This window comes from Scyliorhinus canicula, chromosome 2 (genome assembly GCF_902713615.1).
Source record: "Scyliorhinus canicula chromosome 2, sScyCan1.1, whole genome shotgun sequence".
Taxonomy (NCBI): Eukaryota; Metazoa; Chordata; class Chondrichthyes; order Carcharhiniformes; family Scyliorhinidae; genus Scyliorhinus; species Scyliorhinus canicula.
Genome location: NC_052147.1, coordinates 233,465,124 through 233,480,498, shown reverse-complemented (window position 1 = coordinate 233,480,498; position 15,375 = coordinate 233,465,124). Strand labels below are relative to the sequence as shown.

The 15,375-nt window shown below is 47.8% G+C and overlaps 1 protein-coding gene and 1 long non-coding RNA gene across 2 annotated transcripts in view; one reads left to right on the top strand and one right to left on the bottom strand.

Moving 5' to 3' along the window:
- The window catches only part of LOC119962027 (glycerol-3-phosphate dehydrogenase [NAD(+)], cytoplasmic-like), a 35,570-nt gene extending 23,588 nt beyond the window's left edge, over positions 1–11,982 (bottom strand). The window contains exon 1 of the mRNA XM_038789791.1: positions 11,785–11,982. Coding sequence (XP_038645719.1) covers positions 11,785–11,828 — 44 coding nt within the window. The 5' untranslated portion in view covers positions 11,829–11,982. The remainder of the gene's footprint in view (positions 1–11,784) is intronic.
- Positions 1–12,122, top strand: part of LOC119962030 — a 28,150-nt gene extending 16,028 nt beyond the window's left edge. Inside the window, exon 2 of the long non-coding RNA XR_005459788.1 lies at positions 11,626–12,122. This is a non-coding gene — a long non-coding RNA (uncharacterized LOC119962030). The remainder of the gene's footprint in view (positions 1–11,625) is intronic.
- Positions 12,123–15,375: the final 3,253 nt, after the last annotated feature.

Here is a 15,375-nt window from a genome sequence, read left to right as displayed (position 1 = left end):
GGGAGGGGGGGGCTTTGCCCCCGACGATGTCGCGGGCACTGATCTCTCTGATCCTAAAGCGGGATAAGGACCCCTTGCAGTGTGGATCATACAGGCCTATCTCGCTCCTCAATGTTGACGCTAAGTTGCTGGCGAAGATCCTGGCTACCAGGATAGAGGGTTGTGTGCCAGGGGTGATACACGAGGATCAGACAGGATTTGTCAAGGGACGGCAGCTCAACACGAATGTGCGGAGACTGCTAAATGTTATTATGATGCCGGTAGTGGAGGGGGAGGCGGAGATAGTGGTGGCGCTGGATGCGGAGAAAGCGTTTGATAGAGTTGAGTGGGGGTACCTGTGGGAGGTGCTGGAGCGGTTTGGATTCGGGGAGGGATTCATCAAATGGGTGAGGCTGCTCTACGCGGCTCCGATGGCAAGTGTAGTTACCAATGGAAGGAGATCGGAGTACTTTAGGCTCTACCGTGGGACCAGGCAGGGGTGCCCCCTGTCCCCCTTGCTCTTTGCACTGGCGATTGAACCTTTGGCTATGGCGTTGAGGGAGTCAGGGAGATGGAGGGGTCTGGTGCGGGGTGGGGAGGAACATCGTGTATCACTGTATGCGGACGACCTGCTGTTGTATGTGGCGGATCCAGAAGGGGGAATGCCGGGGGTGATGGAGCTGTTAGCGGAATTTGGGGGCTTCTCGGGCTATAAGTTAAATTTAGGCAAGAGTGAGGTATTTGTAGTACACCCGGGTGATCAGGAGGAGGGAATTGGGAGACTCCCATTTAAGAGGGCAGTGAAGAGTTTCAGATACCTGGGGGTGCAGGTGGCCAGGAGTTGGGGGACTCTCCATAAGCTTAATTTTACCAGTCTGGTGGAGCAGATGGAGGAGGAATTTAAAAGGTGGGACATGGTACCGCTATCGTTGGCGGGTAGAGTGCAGTCCATCAAAATGACGGTTCTCCCGAGGTTCTTGTTCCTTTTTCAGTGTTTGCCCATCTTTATCCCTAGGGCCTTTTTTAGAAGGGTGACAAGCAGCATCATGAGCTTTGTTTGGGCGCATGGGACCCCGAGGGTGAAGAGGGTCTTCTTGGAGCGGGGTAGAGATGGGGGGGGCTGGCGTTACCCAATCTCTTGGGGTATTATTGGGCGGCCAATGTGTCGATGGTGCGCAAGTGGATAATGGAGGGGGAGGGGGCAGCATGGAAACGGATGGAGAGGGCGTCCTGTGGAGATACAAGCCTGGGGGCCCTGGTAACGGCGCCGTGGCCGCTCCCTCCTACGAGGTATACCACGAGTCCGGTGGTGGCGGCTACCCTCAAGATTTGGGGGCAGTGGAGGCGACATAGGGGAGAAGTGGGGGGCTCGATGGAGGCTCCGTTAAGGGGGAACCATAGGTTCGTCCCGGGGAACATTGATGGGGGATTTCAGAGTTGGCACAGAGCGGGCATCAGACAGCTGAGGGACCTGTTTATTGATGGGAGGTTTGCGAGCCTGGGGGAGTTGGAGGAGAAATTTGGGCTCCCCCCGGGGAACATGTTCAGGTATCTGCAGGTAAAGGCATTTGCTAGGCGGCAGGTGGAGGGATTCCCTTCGCTTCCTGCGAGTGGGGTGAGCGACAGGGTGCTTTCGGGGGTCTGGGTCGGAGAGGGGAAGATATCTGATATCTACAAGGTTATGCAGGAGGCGGAGGAGGCATCAGTAGAGGAGCTGAAAGCTAAGTGGGAGGGGGAACTGGGGGAACAGATCGAAGATGGGACATGGGCTGATGCTCTGGAGAGGGTTAATTCTTCCTCCTCGTGTGCGCGGCTTAGCCTCATCCAGTTCAAGGTGCTGTACCGGGCCCACATGACTGGGACGAGGATGAGTAGGTTCTTTGGGGGTGAAGACAGGTGTGTCAGGTGCTCGGGGAGTCCAGCGAACCATGCCCATATGTTCTGGGCATGCCCGGCACTGGAGGAGTTCTGGAAGGGGGTGGCGAGGACGGTGTCGAGGGTGGTGGGATCCAGGGTCAAGCCAGGATGGGGACTCGCGATTTTTGGGGTTGGGGTGGAGCCGGGAGTGCAGGAGGCGAAAGAGGCCGGTGTGCTGGCCTTTGCGTCCCTAGTAGCCCGGCGAAGGATCTTGCTACAATGGAAGGATGCGAGGCCCCCAAGCGTGGAGACCTGGATCAATGACATGGCGGGTTTCATTAAGCTCGAGAAGGTCAAATTCGCCCTGAGAGGGTCGGTACAAGGGTTCTTTAGGCGGTGGCAACCTTTTCTCGACTTTCTGGCTCAACGGGTACAGGGACAGTAGCAGCAGCAACCCGGGGGGGAGGGGGGGAGGGAAAAGGGGGGGAGGGCGGTCAATGACTATGTTTGTTTATTTAATTTTAATTTATTTTTAAGTTCTTTTGTTGTTCATTGGGGGTGGGGGGATGGGATACATATGGTCTGGGGGTGTTACAGTTATTATGGGTTATTTTGTTGCATTTCATTGCTTGTCGTTATGTTTTATATTTTCTGTAAAAAATTCCAATAAAAATTATATTTAAAAAAAAAAAGAAGTGGGGCAGCCTGCTGTGTAATCCACCATGTGACCTGCGCCCCCTTTGGCGGCCGTCCTCTGGACTGACCGGGTCAGTGTCTCAGGTGGCGTGGTGCCATCCATTCTGCCCGCTTCCCAGTGGGCAGGTTGGGGGGGGGGTAGATTCAGAGGTGCTACGACTTTCCGACAGGGCCCCATCACCTCATCCTCCCTTGGGGTGCCCGACGACCCCCAGATTACTCTGTGCGATGGGGGGGGGGGGGGTGGCTGGAACGAGCTCCAGGGGGCTCCGCTGTTACCTCGCTCTGGAGGTCCACTCTCATCTCGACCTAGGTCTCCATGTATGCAGCGTAAGGACTATGCTATGTCCTGTGCCACATTCTTGTGGGACTGTGTATGTCATTCAGGGACCATCCCATGTCCCTCAGGGACCGTGCCATGTCCTCCTATGAATGGTTCAGGTCAGCTAGTGGAAGGCCAATGCTCTACGCCCGAAGCCATCACCCGTTGTGCCTGGGCCACGTTCTGGAGCACCATAGCAATGTCCATGTGGCCTTGGTAAATGGCTGACTATGACATGGCTGCCCTGTCCTGTGCCTCAGCCACCGTTCGCACACTTTGCCCCAGACCTTGGACATCCTGACACATGGCCGAAACCTTTGCATCCAAGGCCTCCACCTGAACACAACCCGTGTGGTGTTGGCCTGGGTAGCACACATGGTCGGCACCGCCTCCTGCAGGCAGTTGGACTCCTCCAACTGCAGGTGCTGGATGGTTGCTAACACCACCTCATGTAGTCCCCGACTCTGCGCCTGCATTTTCAACATCGGTGGGATTGCTCTTTCCAGAAGCGCTAGACCTGTCTGGACAGCAGCAAGTCCCTGGGTTCGAGCCACCCTCTGACCACCTGCCCTCTTGGGGGTTTCTATCTCCACCTGATGTACGTGCACTGTGTGGTGCGCACCAGATGGTGCTCCAGGAGCCTCTTCACTAAAATGCCTAACAGAGGAGAGTGTCTCTGGGATGGTGAAGGATGTTGGTGACAGCAGTGACGAGAAGTCAGTATCATCCCTGGACGTGTGCTCTTGGGCATTGCGGGGTTGTGGCAGGGGCATGGGACCACGGACAGTTCCACCTTGACACCAGGTGAACCGCCGGTTGCAGCTGGGGATGGGGGAACACCAGCCGGCTCCATCGTCTGGTGGTGACTCTGCAAGGCACAAAACAAACACATTGTTAGATCGTGGGTTGGGGGCTGGTGTGGGAGGGGTGACTCATGTGCCATTGGGACATCACAACACATTGGGCGCTCACTTGGTTGTCCCATGCTGACCACCGCCTCGGTGACTGCCGTTCTCACACTCTGCCAACCAGGGTCAAACGCCCTCTGCTCCACGATGAACTTTTCTCCCTCTTGTGGTTGAGGGCCGCCTTCTCCTGTGGGCAGATAATGCGTAGTGAGACTCTTGGACGTGGACAGTGCAGGGGTTCTGCAGCTGGTGACCTGTGTGTGCAGGGCACTCAGCCTTGGTGGGCACTATGGGTGTTGGCATGTGATGCAGAGTGGGTGCGAGGGGGCTGCCGGCAAGGGAGGGGGTGTGAGGAGTGTGGGTGTGTTGGAGCGTGGGGAGGTGCCAGGGGCACAGAGATGGTGAATCATTGACTCATCATGTCTGGCCAGGAGATTGCCCATCCTCACCCAGCACTGCCTCCAGTTCCGCCTGGTGGGGCGGGGTGGGGGACAAGGATGGTGACAGGGGCATGGAGTCGATGACTCACTCGGACTGCCCTGAGGAGGTTGTGCAGCTTTTCCGGGCACTGCTGCCCAGTCTTTACGGTGGGGCCCACGGCGCTCATGGCCTCTGCCACAGGCCCGGTTGACGTCAGTGGGTGGCAGCCGCCTTCCCACACCGGGCAGCTGGGGGTCCTACCTCTCCTCCAATGCATCCAGTAATATCTCCAGCTCTGCATCTGCAAATCTTGGGGCCGATCTCTGGGGTGGCATCTTCTCGGCTGGGATGAGATTGTGTGGGGAGAGGAGTACTTGTATGCAGCTCCAGCTTGTCAGGCTGTCCAGTGACAATCCCGACCACAGCAAATACGAATCAAGTGTCAGTTGGAATCGCACTAGTTCCACATGGCACGTGTGCTGGCCCATTACCATGTCCTGGATTGCTCTGGGGCCATGGAACATCTGCCATTTAGTCCTGATGTCGGAGAATCCAGCCCCTCATATTTTAATTTAGGGGGTAATGACATCATGTTGATAAAGATGAGACACCAATTAATTCACAAATGCACGGGAGAGCGGGAGGCGTGGAAAAAAGATGTGCTATCTTCCCAACCGGAATTGGGTAAGAAGGCTTTGGAATCATGCTACAAAGATTTCAAGGGAACTCGATTGAAAAGCAGGATATTGAGGTTCTGAAATGGAGTCTGTGCAAAAGTGCAGCAATCGACACCCATAACTCTACAACCATCCTCTGTGGCAGCATCAGGGAAGCTTTATTTTGTTGCAGACCAAAGTAACATTTAGAAGTTTCATTGAAATCTGTAGTAACCATATCCCCTGACACTCTCTTCTCCCCAATACCCCAACTCCACCCCCTAACTAAGGACCCAGGACCAGCCAGTATTATATCTTCATTGGAAGCACAACTCCAACTCTGGGAGCAGTTAAAAAGAGATTGAATAGCACTCTAGATCCAGGAGTGGGATGTGATCTGACATCTTCCAGAATTTTCAGGATCATAGGAACAGAATGAGGCCATTTAGCCTCTCGAGTTTGTTCCATCATTAGATCATAGTTGATCTCCATCTCAAATCTATTTTCAAATGATCTGACCTCAATAGCTTTTTGCAATTTCAGATTTCTACAAATAGAAATGGCAAATATCTAGATAAAGAAACAGGGTTAATGTGTGGAGTTTAACAGAGCTCGCTGGAGCAGGCATGATGGCAGGGGGTTGTGGGGGGTGGGGGGTGTGAGGCAATGTGTGCAATTCCCAATGGCGGGAAAAGTGTCCCGCATTTAGTGGGGGAAAGGGAAGGGCCCAATGCAGATCAGGTTCATTAATGAGCTACTTGAGAGCAATCATCCTTGAGCCCACCGGGATTTGTTGGTGGATCAGGGATTTAGTATGGGATTTAGGGGTTCGCATTGGTCTCCCATGCCTCTCAAAACCCACCCAGCAAAACCTGTCGGGTTTGCCATCAGCCTTATGGGTGGGGTCGTCATTAATTCACAGGCACCCAGTCCCCGATCAAGGCACCTTGATTACACACTGGTTTTAGGATTAACATAGATTACAAAATACAAAATACATCTTAATCTGCAATGGTCTCATTAACATAAGTCCCTTTTAAGCACACAAAATGACTATGGGCAAATACACTCTCCATTCTAACCCAAGTGAATGTTCGTGGATACCTCCTCAGAATCCCCCCAGATGATTGTCACGAGAGTTCCCAAACTCCACTACCAAAAATACTTTAAAATATTCTCTCAAGAAGGCGGCACATTAGCACTGCTGCCTCACGGCGCCGAGGACCCAGGTTCGGACCCAGTCCTGATTCACTGTCTGTGTAGAGTTTGCACATTCTCCCAGTGTCTGCGTGGGTCTCACCCCCACAACGCAAAGATTTTTTTAAAAAATTTAATTACCCAATTATTTTTTCTAATTAAGGGGCAATTTAGCATGGCCAATCCACCAACTCTGCACATTTTTGGGTTGTGGGGCGAAACCCACGCAGACACTGGGAGAATGTGCAAACTCCACATAGACAGTGACCCAGAGCCGGGATCGAACCTGGGACCTCGGTGCCGTGAGGCAGCTGTGCTAACCACTAGGCCACCGTGCTGCCCTCCCACAAACGCAAAGATGTGCATGGTAGGTGGATTGGCCATGCTAAATTTCCCTTAAGTGGAAAAAAACATGAATTGGGTACTCTAAATTTACACCAACCTCTTTTGGATTTCTTTGTCTTGGCTACTGTGCAAAGTGCTCCCAATTCTTTAACTCTCCATTCCCAGAACGTATTAAAATGGCATCAAGACTTCTGATTTACCTTTGAAGGCTGCAGTCCCACTTAAAATCTGGTTACTTCAGTGTCTCTTTTACTCAGAAAACGTCGTTTACTATTCCTTGAATTCTGCTAAACCATACCTTTGTCCCTGTTCACTTAATTCCAGACTTCTTGGACACTTTTCTTCACTTCTTTAGTTTCCTTAACTAGCTGGACTTTAGAGGCTGGATTCTCCGTCCCGCCGCGCCACATTTCTATTTCACCCTGCCGGCGGGATGTTTTGTTACGCCGGCCAGTCAACGGGGTTTCCCATTGTGGAGCAGACTGTTGGGAAACCCCCGGCTGCCGGCAAAACAGAGCAGCCCGCCGGTGGCGAATCCAGCCCCAGATGTCTGGCATCTGCTTTCTTAACCATTACTCCATAATATGTCTTTTCTTCTTACAATGCTGAGAGTGACGCTCCCTCTGTAGCCTTCTAAACCAACTGCTTCTCGCAGACTTATGAGAGCTAACTTCTCTCTCCCAATGCCATTTGCAGCATTCCCTGAAGAACGATAATTATCCAGATGTTCTTCCCCATCAAATTCTGACTAGATACCTGACTAGATTCTGGTCTATGCCTAGATTTTTTATCTTGGCAATGTTCTGCTGAGAACAGGTTACAATTATGCAAGGTAAAATGTTACATTTTTCTTAGACCCTCATAACCAGTCGGGTAATGAAAGGGTACATTTAAGATCCCTATTGTCCTTTCATTTGCCGCTCTGGTTGCTGTTGAGTAAAGAGTCAAGAGATCTCCTTTTCTCAAACACCTTCATTTTTCTTTGAACACTCAGCACCAAACTCTGTTGTCACATCACATGCCCCAAAGGCCACCTGTAGCCTCTTTTCACATCAGTGCCAATTATTGGATCAATGAGACATCTAATTGGAATGTTTCTTAACCCATTTCTTAACAATTTTAACACTTTTATGTTGTTTTTCTCAGTGGAGTCATTATTTCTGACAACAGACGTTCTGCCTTGTTACTCACAAGCTATCTAGTCACAAGGTTTTCTTTCCTGAAGTGCTGTAGGGGCTGGTTTAGCACACTGGGCTAAATCGCTGGCTTTTAAAGCAGACCAAGGCAGGCCAGCAGCACGGTTCAATTTCCGTACCAGCCTCCCCGAACAGGCGCCAGAATGTGGCGACTAGGGGCTTTTCACAGTAACTTCATTTGAAGCCTACTTGTGACAATGAGCGATTTTCATTTTCATTTCATTTCATGGACTTGTGACATTGGTCTAGAGTTAGCCTGGGGGCTATTACTGTGTAGGCGGTTGGGAGGCAGGGGGCAGGTGGTAGTCGAGGAGGGAGGTTGTTGTGAGCCCAGGAAGTCCGGGAAAACGGTTACTCCTTATTTCTGCACAACGTAACTACCTGACTAACAGACTTTGGAGGCCTCTCTGACTGGAAGCCTGCATCATAGGGTCGAAGCTTAAAAGAGCAAATGTATTGGGGGAATGAGAGAGATAGTCGGGTTGGGAAGGTGGGGTGGATTGGGAGGGGTCCTAATATCAGTTGGGGCAGGGGGGTGCATCAAGGGTCCTTGCATAGAGGTAGGGTCAGTCTGATGGTTTACTGCGTGGATCCTCATCAGCAAAAGCATTTACTTGATGGATTCAGTCTCCTCATCTCCTTTTCTTGCCAAATTTCCTGAAAGCCAGGAAACCCAGCCACATATGATTAAGAATAGACTGACAGTTCAAATGAAGGCACGCTGCACTATTAGTATATTTAAATTACCAATCTGATCCTTGTAGCTGAGTGGTCACCCGCCCCTTGTCCTGACTCTATTAAAACGGAAATTGGCAGGTTTGAGGTGGTTCAGCTCCTGTTCCAGATATATTTTTGCATTTTAACAACCCCAATTCTGGGGAGTTAGTATTCAGCTTATTAGCGATCCTCTGCTATCCACTTTTTCTTCAGGGCGACACAATAGCACAGTGGTTAGCACCGTTGCTTCACAACGCCAGGGTCCCAGATTCGATTTACAGCTTGGGTCACTGTCTATGCGGAGTCTGCACTTTCTCCCCGCCTCTACGTGGGTTTCCTCTAGGTGCTCTGGTTTCCTCCCACAATGCCCGAAAGACGTGCTTGTTAGGTGAATTGGACATTCTGAATTCTCCCTCTGTGTACCCGAACAGGCGCTGAAATGTGGTGACTGGGGGCTTTTCACAGTAACTCCACTGCAGTGTTAATGTAAGCCTACTTGTGGCAATAATAAAGATTATTGTTACATTTCAGATTGTATTTTATGCACCAGGTACCTTTCTTTTCTCTGGAAATTGGTCATCACCTCCAAAAAAAAGGAGGGATATGTAAGAACAGGAGGCAGAAGGAGAAGGATGTTAAGAAATGGGTGGGTACCTGTTGGACTTCTGAACTCCTTTTATTTATCCAACTAGAGAGGAATGTGAGAGCAAAGAGCACAGGGCGGGCTGGAAATATTGTAATAACTCACAGCTAATATTCCATTGGCATTGGGGGGTTCTCAACATGTTTTTTCATAGAAACTGGTTGAGAGGTATGGCTTTCTGCTGTGGAAGTGATGGAGGTTTAACAATTGCAAGCTCGTAAAGAATGTTGATAACTTCCATTGCAAGCTTCGGGAAAGCCAGCAATCCCGTAAAACTGGATGGCCCTATGTTATTCATCCTTTCATGTGATCCTGCATTGTACTATCCACCAGTACTGCGGAACCCTCATGCCAGTCACCTGCCACATATCCTGCACAATACAACATGGATATTCCTTGGATGATTGAATTGACTACAACATTTTTAACGCTTCATTGAGAAATTCACTCGTAATAAACAGCTCCATGCTGAAATATTCAAAACATGAGTCAGTAAATTGATTGGGGGGTTGGGGGGGGTGTGAGGTTGAGGAAAGAGAGATGCTGCTAGTTGAGGATCAGATCTTCAACTTCTGCCTCACACAGCTTTCCTCCAACTTCTGTTGTTTGTCAATGACGTACGGAAATCCCACATTTGTCCCTCTTGCATTAGCTGAGATCTCCAGTGTTCACATAATCCTCCAGGTATTCAGAGGCAAGTACAAATGGTGCCAAGGCTCAAAACAAAAATAAAGCATTGAAAAAAATAATTCCCAGTTGCAGTACTTGGTGCATAAACCGTCAACAGTATTCATGCTCGATAGGTCCTCACTTGCACCAGTTAAAGATGTAATAGAATCTATACCATTTGGCCCATCGAGTCTGTACCAACCCTCTGACCCCGTAACCCCACCTAACCTGAACATCTTTCGACGCTAAGGCACAATTTTAGCATGGCCAATCCATCTAACCTGAACATCTTTGGACTGTGAGAGGAAACTGGAGCACCCGGAGGAACCGTACACAGACCCAGGAAGAACATGCGGGCTCCACACAGATCATCACCAAAGGCCCAAAGTGAATTGACCCTGGGTCTCTGGTGCTGTGAGGCAGCAGTGCTAACCACTTTGCCCCCATGTTGCTTACGGTTCTCTATCTAACGTGCCATAATATGAGCAAAACGTCTGGAAATTCAGGACACCAGCACCTCATCTAAATATATGTAAATAAGCATGAGGTCATGGTGACCACATAATAATAATCAATCTCAGCAGTTGGGCGGCATGGTGCAGTGGTTAGTATTGCTCCCTATGGTACTGAGGACCCGGGTTCGATCCCTGCCCTGGGTCACCCTTGTGGAGTTTGCAAATTCTCCAGTGTTTGTGTGGGTTCCCCCCCAACAACCAAAGATGTGCAGGTTAGGTGGATTGGCCATGCTAAATTGAAAAAAATAATTGGGTACTCTAAAATGTTTTTCAAAAAATAAAATAAATCTCAGCAGTTTTGTTTTGGGCAGAAACAGTATTTAAAAAATAAAAACCTGCTTTTTTTTTTGCATCTCTCATGACCACCGGCAATCCCAAAGTGTTTTACAGTCAATGGCATACTTTTGAAGTGTAGTCACTGTTGTGATGTAGGACACTGGTTTTTCTGGTCAGAAAATGTAAGTGGTCCTATTAAGCCTTACACTGGGCTAAAAACGTGAAAATTTGGGACCAATGATGTTCTGAAGCAACTGATGTTATAACATAAACACTACTTTCATAAGCACGGATGAACAGCTGGATGTCAAGTTTGGACATTCTTCCGCCAGTTGGCAGCCTCCTCGTCAGCCGGGTTTAGGGCCGAGACCACCACTGAACACAGGCTGGGGCACTTAGAACATAGAACAGTACAGCACAGAACAGGCCCTTCGGCCCTCAATGTTGTGCCGAGCCATGATCACCCTACTCAAACCCACGTATCCACCCTATACCCATAACCCAACAACTGGGTTGGGTTAACCTTACTTTTATTAGCACACTACGGGCAATTTAGCATGGCCAATCCACCTAACCCGCACATCTTTGGACTGTGGGAGGAAACCGGAGCACCCGGAGGAAACCCACGCACACAGGGGGAGGACGTGCAGACTCCACACAGACAGTGACCCAGCCGGGAATCGAACCTGGGACCCTGGAACTGTGAAGCATTTATGCTAACCACCATGCTACCCTGCTGCCCCTTTTCGATTATATGAAATGAAATGAAAATCGCTTATTGTCACGAGTAGGCTTCAATGAAGTTACTGTGAAAAGCCCCTAGTCGCCACAGTTGCATAGGGGTGAGCAAACGGTGCCCCCACCCCCTCTGCGTAAAATAAAGGTTTTCCTCATGGGTTTCTAATGCTATTCACCTTAGATTGGTGTTCTCTGGTTCTCTGCCCTTCTGCCAGATGGAAACAGTTTCTCCCTATCTACTGTGTCCAGACAGACCCCTCATCAACTTTGGGATAAAGTTTTTTTAACATACTAAAATAAATAACCTTTCATTACAAAAAAAATACCCAATGAGAGAATCGAGAATCAGGAAATGGAGGTTATAATTTAATGACTGGATCTTCACCAATGAAGATTAGTCAGTTACAGCCTGTTACAATTCGTGATCTATTATAATTTTGCTGTTGCCAATTACACACTATTGTTTATTTTCTTGATCTTCTCGAATGAAGCCTGTTGAAGTTTCTGGCAGCGCTGGAGGCTGTTCTCCATGCCACGATGTGCACTCACCAGATACTTGAGTAAAAGAACCGAAACAAGGGTCCTCCCAGGGAGGCGGCACAACACTCGCCACATCCGAAATAAACACATTTAGCCAGCGCCCAACATACCAGTTGCCGGATCCAACGATGCAGATCTTCTTGCGACCAGACATGCTGTGGTGTTGTGATATCCGACAAATTCGGGATCGTTGAGTTGCGACCTGTGCTTTTTTTTGGAGTGTTTGCAGCTCTTACAAGGAGAGGTTCAAGTCAGTGTGGAGCTGGTGTAACTTCCTTGCTGCCTTTCCCGGAGCCAGTGATTGGCTTGTTGCTCTGTCGGTCAAACAATCATATTTACATTGCACTGCTATTGTTGCCCAGGAGAGGAGACATTTCTCATTCAAACCCATTTCTCAACCTTTGGATTTACCATAGCGCAGTTGGATTAAATGTGACACGTTGAATTATTTTTTGTGTGTTTTTCAGCCCATTGAATGTGTGAATTCAATCATTGCAGGCTTCATCCATATGGCCGGAACACCCAGCCGATATATTGTCGCCGTTGCTTTGGGACTCACAATGAGTGAAATAAAAACAGAAAACGACCATCTGAAAGGCGCAAGTCACTTTAGATTGCCAGTTTTTTGATCTAAGGTTGGACCAAATGGCCTGCTTCATTGCTGTAAATTCTGTGAAACAAAAGCCACCTTCAGACAGATCTGGGAAATTTACTACAGATTCAATTATGCCACTCAACTAAAAATCACATTCAGACAATATTTTGTTTTAAAATAATAAAACATGTTGTGTATCATGCGCAATGTATTGTCATGAGTGAGAATAAAATGTGTGCTTCTGAATAAATTCCCCTTTTAATTTTCCCAACCTCACCTGAAGCACTGTTCCACAGGTATTAATCACCATCTGGTATCTTGCTGACGTTGCCATCCTTCATATATTAATTTAGGACAGTGAAGGTCAGCAGAGCAAATTCATCTGATAACCATATCCGTGCTCTTTCAGAAAGGGAATGTTGGCTTAAAATGACTAAAAAATATATTTAACTTTCCAAAGCCATTTTCTTTTTAATTGGAAAATTGGAAATCATTGTGTTTTCTTTGTTCAAATTTCAGTTCAATTTATGAAGCAACTTCATCTACACAGTCGGCAATTTGTATTTGTTATCAGGCAATACATTTGAGGAGGGCAAACAAGGCCATGGAGGGCACAATAAATGTTGAATACCTAAGTGTAGATGAAGGCATACAGATACTTCCCTTCAGCCTTGTAGTTGAGGGGTCTGACACATGTAGGACTAATGTGGGACTGAGTACAGTACTGCCCACACTGTGATGTAAGGGAGCACATAGCCCAGGATCAGGCTAGTGTTGCAAAGTGCTGTGTGCACCAGCAAGTATGGAAACAGCTCCAAGCTTATTCAGAAGCACACATTTTATTCTCATTCATGACAATACATTAATGATAATAATCGTTATTGTCACAAGTGGACTTACATTAACACTGCAATGAAGTTACTGTGAAAAGTCCCAAGTCGCCAAATTCTCGCGCCTGTTCGGGTACACAGAGGGAGAATTTAGAATGTCCAATTCATCTAACATTGAGCACAATAAAAAATATTATTTACATTAGTTGTAAGAGTCAATATAGACTTACAGTTAACCTACATATGACTATGGAGCCCTCTTCAGACTTATCAAACCTCAACCAACACATTACAGCATGGTGGCAGCTTCTGGAAAAATTCAAAACCTTGCAGGCAATTCAGAGAAAAACTAAAATGCTGAAAGACTGAGAAAAAATTTCAACAAACCATTCTGACCTGAAAAGAAGCTCCAGAAACAGAGGCAGAGAAGAAAAATTGCCAGGATAAAGCGCCACGAAAGACTTGGCAGCTGAAGGCAGGAATGTAAAATTCCTTACTAGTGAATCTCCTTTGGACGTCCAGTTTCAAAGCCTAGAGCGCAGAGGTCAGCATCCAAGCAGGGGTGAACTAAATCTTTTAAAATACCAGGCTATACCAAATCCTGACAAATCGTTAAATAATTCAGAGTCAGAAGTGTAGTTTGAAAACCCCGTCCCTGAAGCCCAATCCCTGAATCAGCGCCTGAACAAGTGACATCTGAGCTCGCTCCAAGATGAAAAATAATTAATTAAATAAACTGGGAGAATCTCAGCTGAAAAAAAACAAAAGCCAGGATTCAACAAAATTGTGACTTTAAAACATTGAGCAAGAGAACTCTGAAAAGTGTAGACTATCAATCCAGGCACCCATTGTTAGAATATTATTTCAAGCAGAGCACAATCCCCATTGTGATGGAGCTGCATTAATAAGAAAGTGTGCACTCGGAGGAAACCCACGCAGACACAGGGAGAACGTGCAGACACTGCACAGACAGTAACCCAAGCAGGAATCGAACCTGGAACCCTGGAGCTGTGAAGCAATAGTGCTAACCACTGTGCTAACGTGCCGCACAAGTAACCAAGTGTAGAGATGAGGGAAGTGTAGTTGATGTAGTTTATGTGGATTTCAGTAAAAGCCTTTGACAAGGTCATGTGTAGAAGGGAATAAACAAACTGAGTCCTTGAGACCGAATCGAACTTCAACAAAAATGGATTTATTCAACATGAATGAAGGAGAGTTGAGCTTGGAGCTGTAAACTCCAGGCTGCTTCCAAGTTGCTCTGCTAAAACAAAGTTTTTACACAGTTCTTATACCTTGTTTTTTGGTACAGCATGTTACATTACATTAGGTCATCAACACTGATAGTTTGAATTGATTAAAGTTGTGTTCCAATCACATTATGCAGGTCCATCGTCCTGTATGCTTCACTTTAATCGTTTTCCGGGCATCTCTTGTTTACCTGTTTTACAATATAAAAACAATATATCCGATAAGCATATTTTGATGGTGTGGTAATTGTCCCATCTCCCTGATATTTGTGATGTGGAGATGCCGGCGTTGAACTGGGGTGAGCACAGTAAGAAGTCTTACAATGCCAGGTTAAAGTCCAACAGGTTTGTTTCAAATCACTAGCTTTCATTCACCTGAGGAAGGAGCTGCGCTCCGAAAGCTAGTGATTCGAAACAAACCTGTTTAACCTAGTGTTGTAAGACTTCTTACTGTACCCTAATATTTGATTAGTTTTTAGAGGCACAATGGCTTATCTATACATTGTGGCGCCTGGCTAAACAGTATTGATTCTTTATTGTTGCCAGGACCTCGGAAAGACCTCATCTGGGTGTTATTGGGTTTACTATCTGAGATATATAATTGGTTCTGTCCACAGTTGAGTGTGGACACTGTATTTTTAACCCTTGAGGGGTGGGAGGTTTAGGGGGGATTTGAGGAAAAATGTTTTTACCGGGAGAGTGTTGACAGTCTGGATGCACAGCCTGGGAGGGTGGTAGAGGCAGGGTGCCTCACATCCTTTATAAAGTACCTGGATGAGTAGTTGGCACATCATAACATTCAAGGCTATGGGCCAAGTGCTGGCAAGTGAGATTAGGTGGGCCGTGATGTGACCATCAATTCACTAGAGACACGATTGGAAGTAAACTGTGGTTTTAATAGTCTTACAACTGAGCCTGCCTGCGACCAGAGGAACTGAGAGCAGGCTTACGGCTGCAGCACTTTATACTTCCGGTAGTGGGAGGGGTCATGGGCGGAGCCAAGGGTGGAGCCCAGTACAAGCTCCTCAT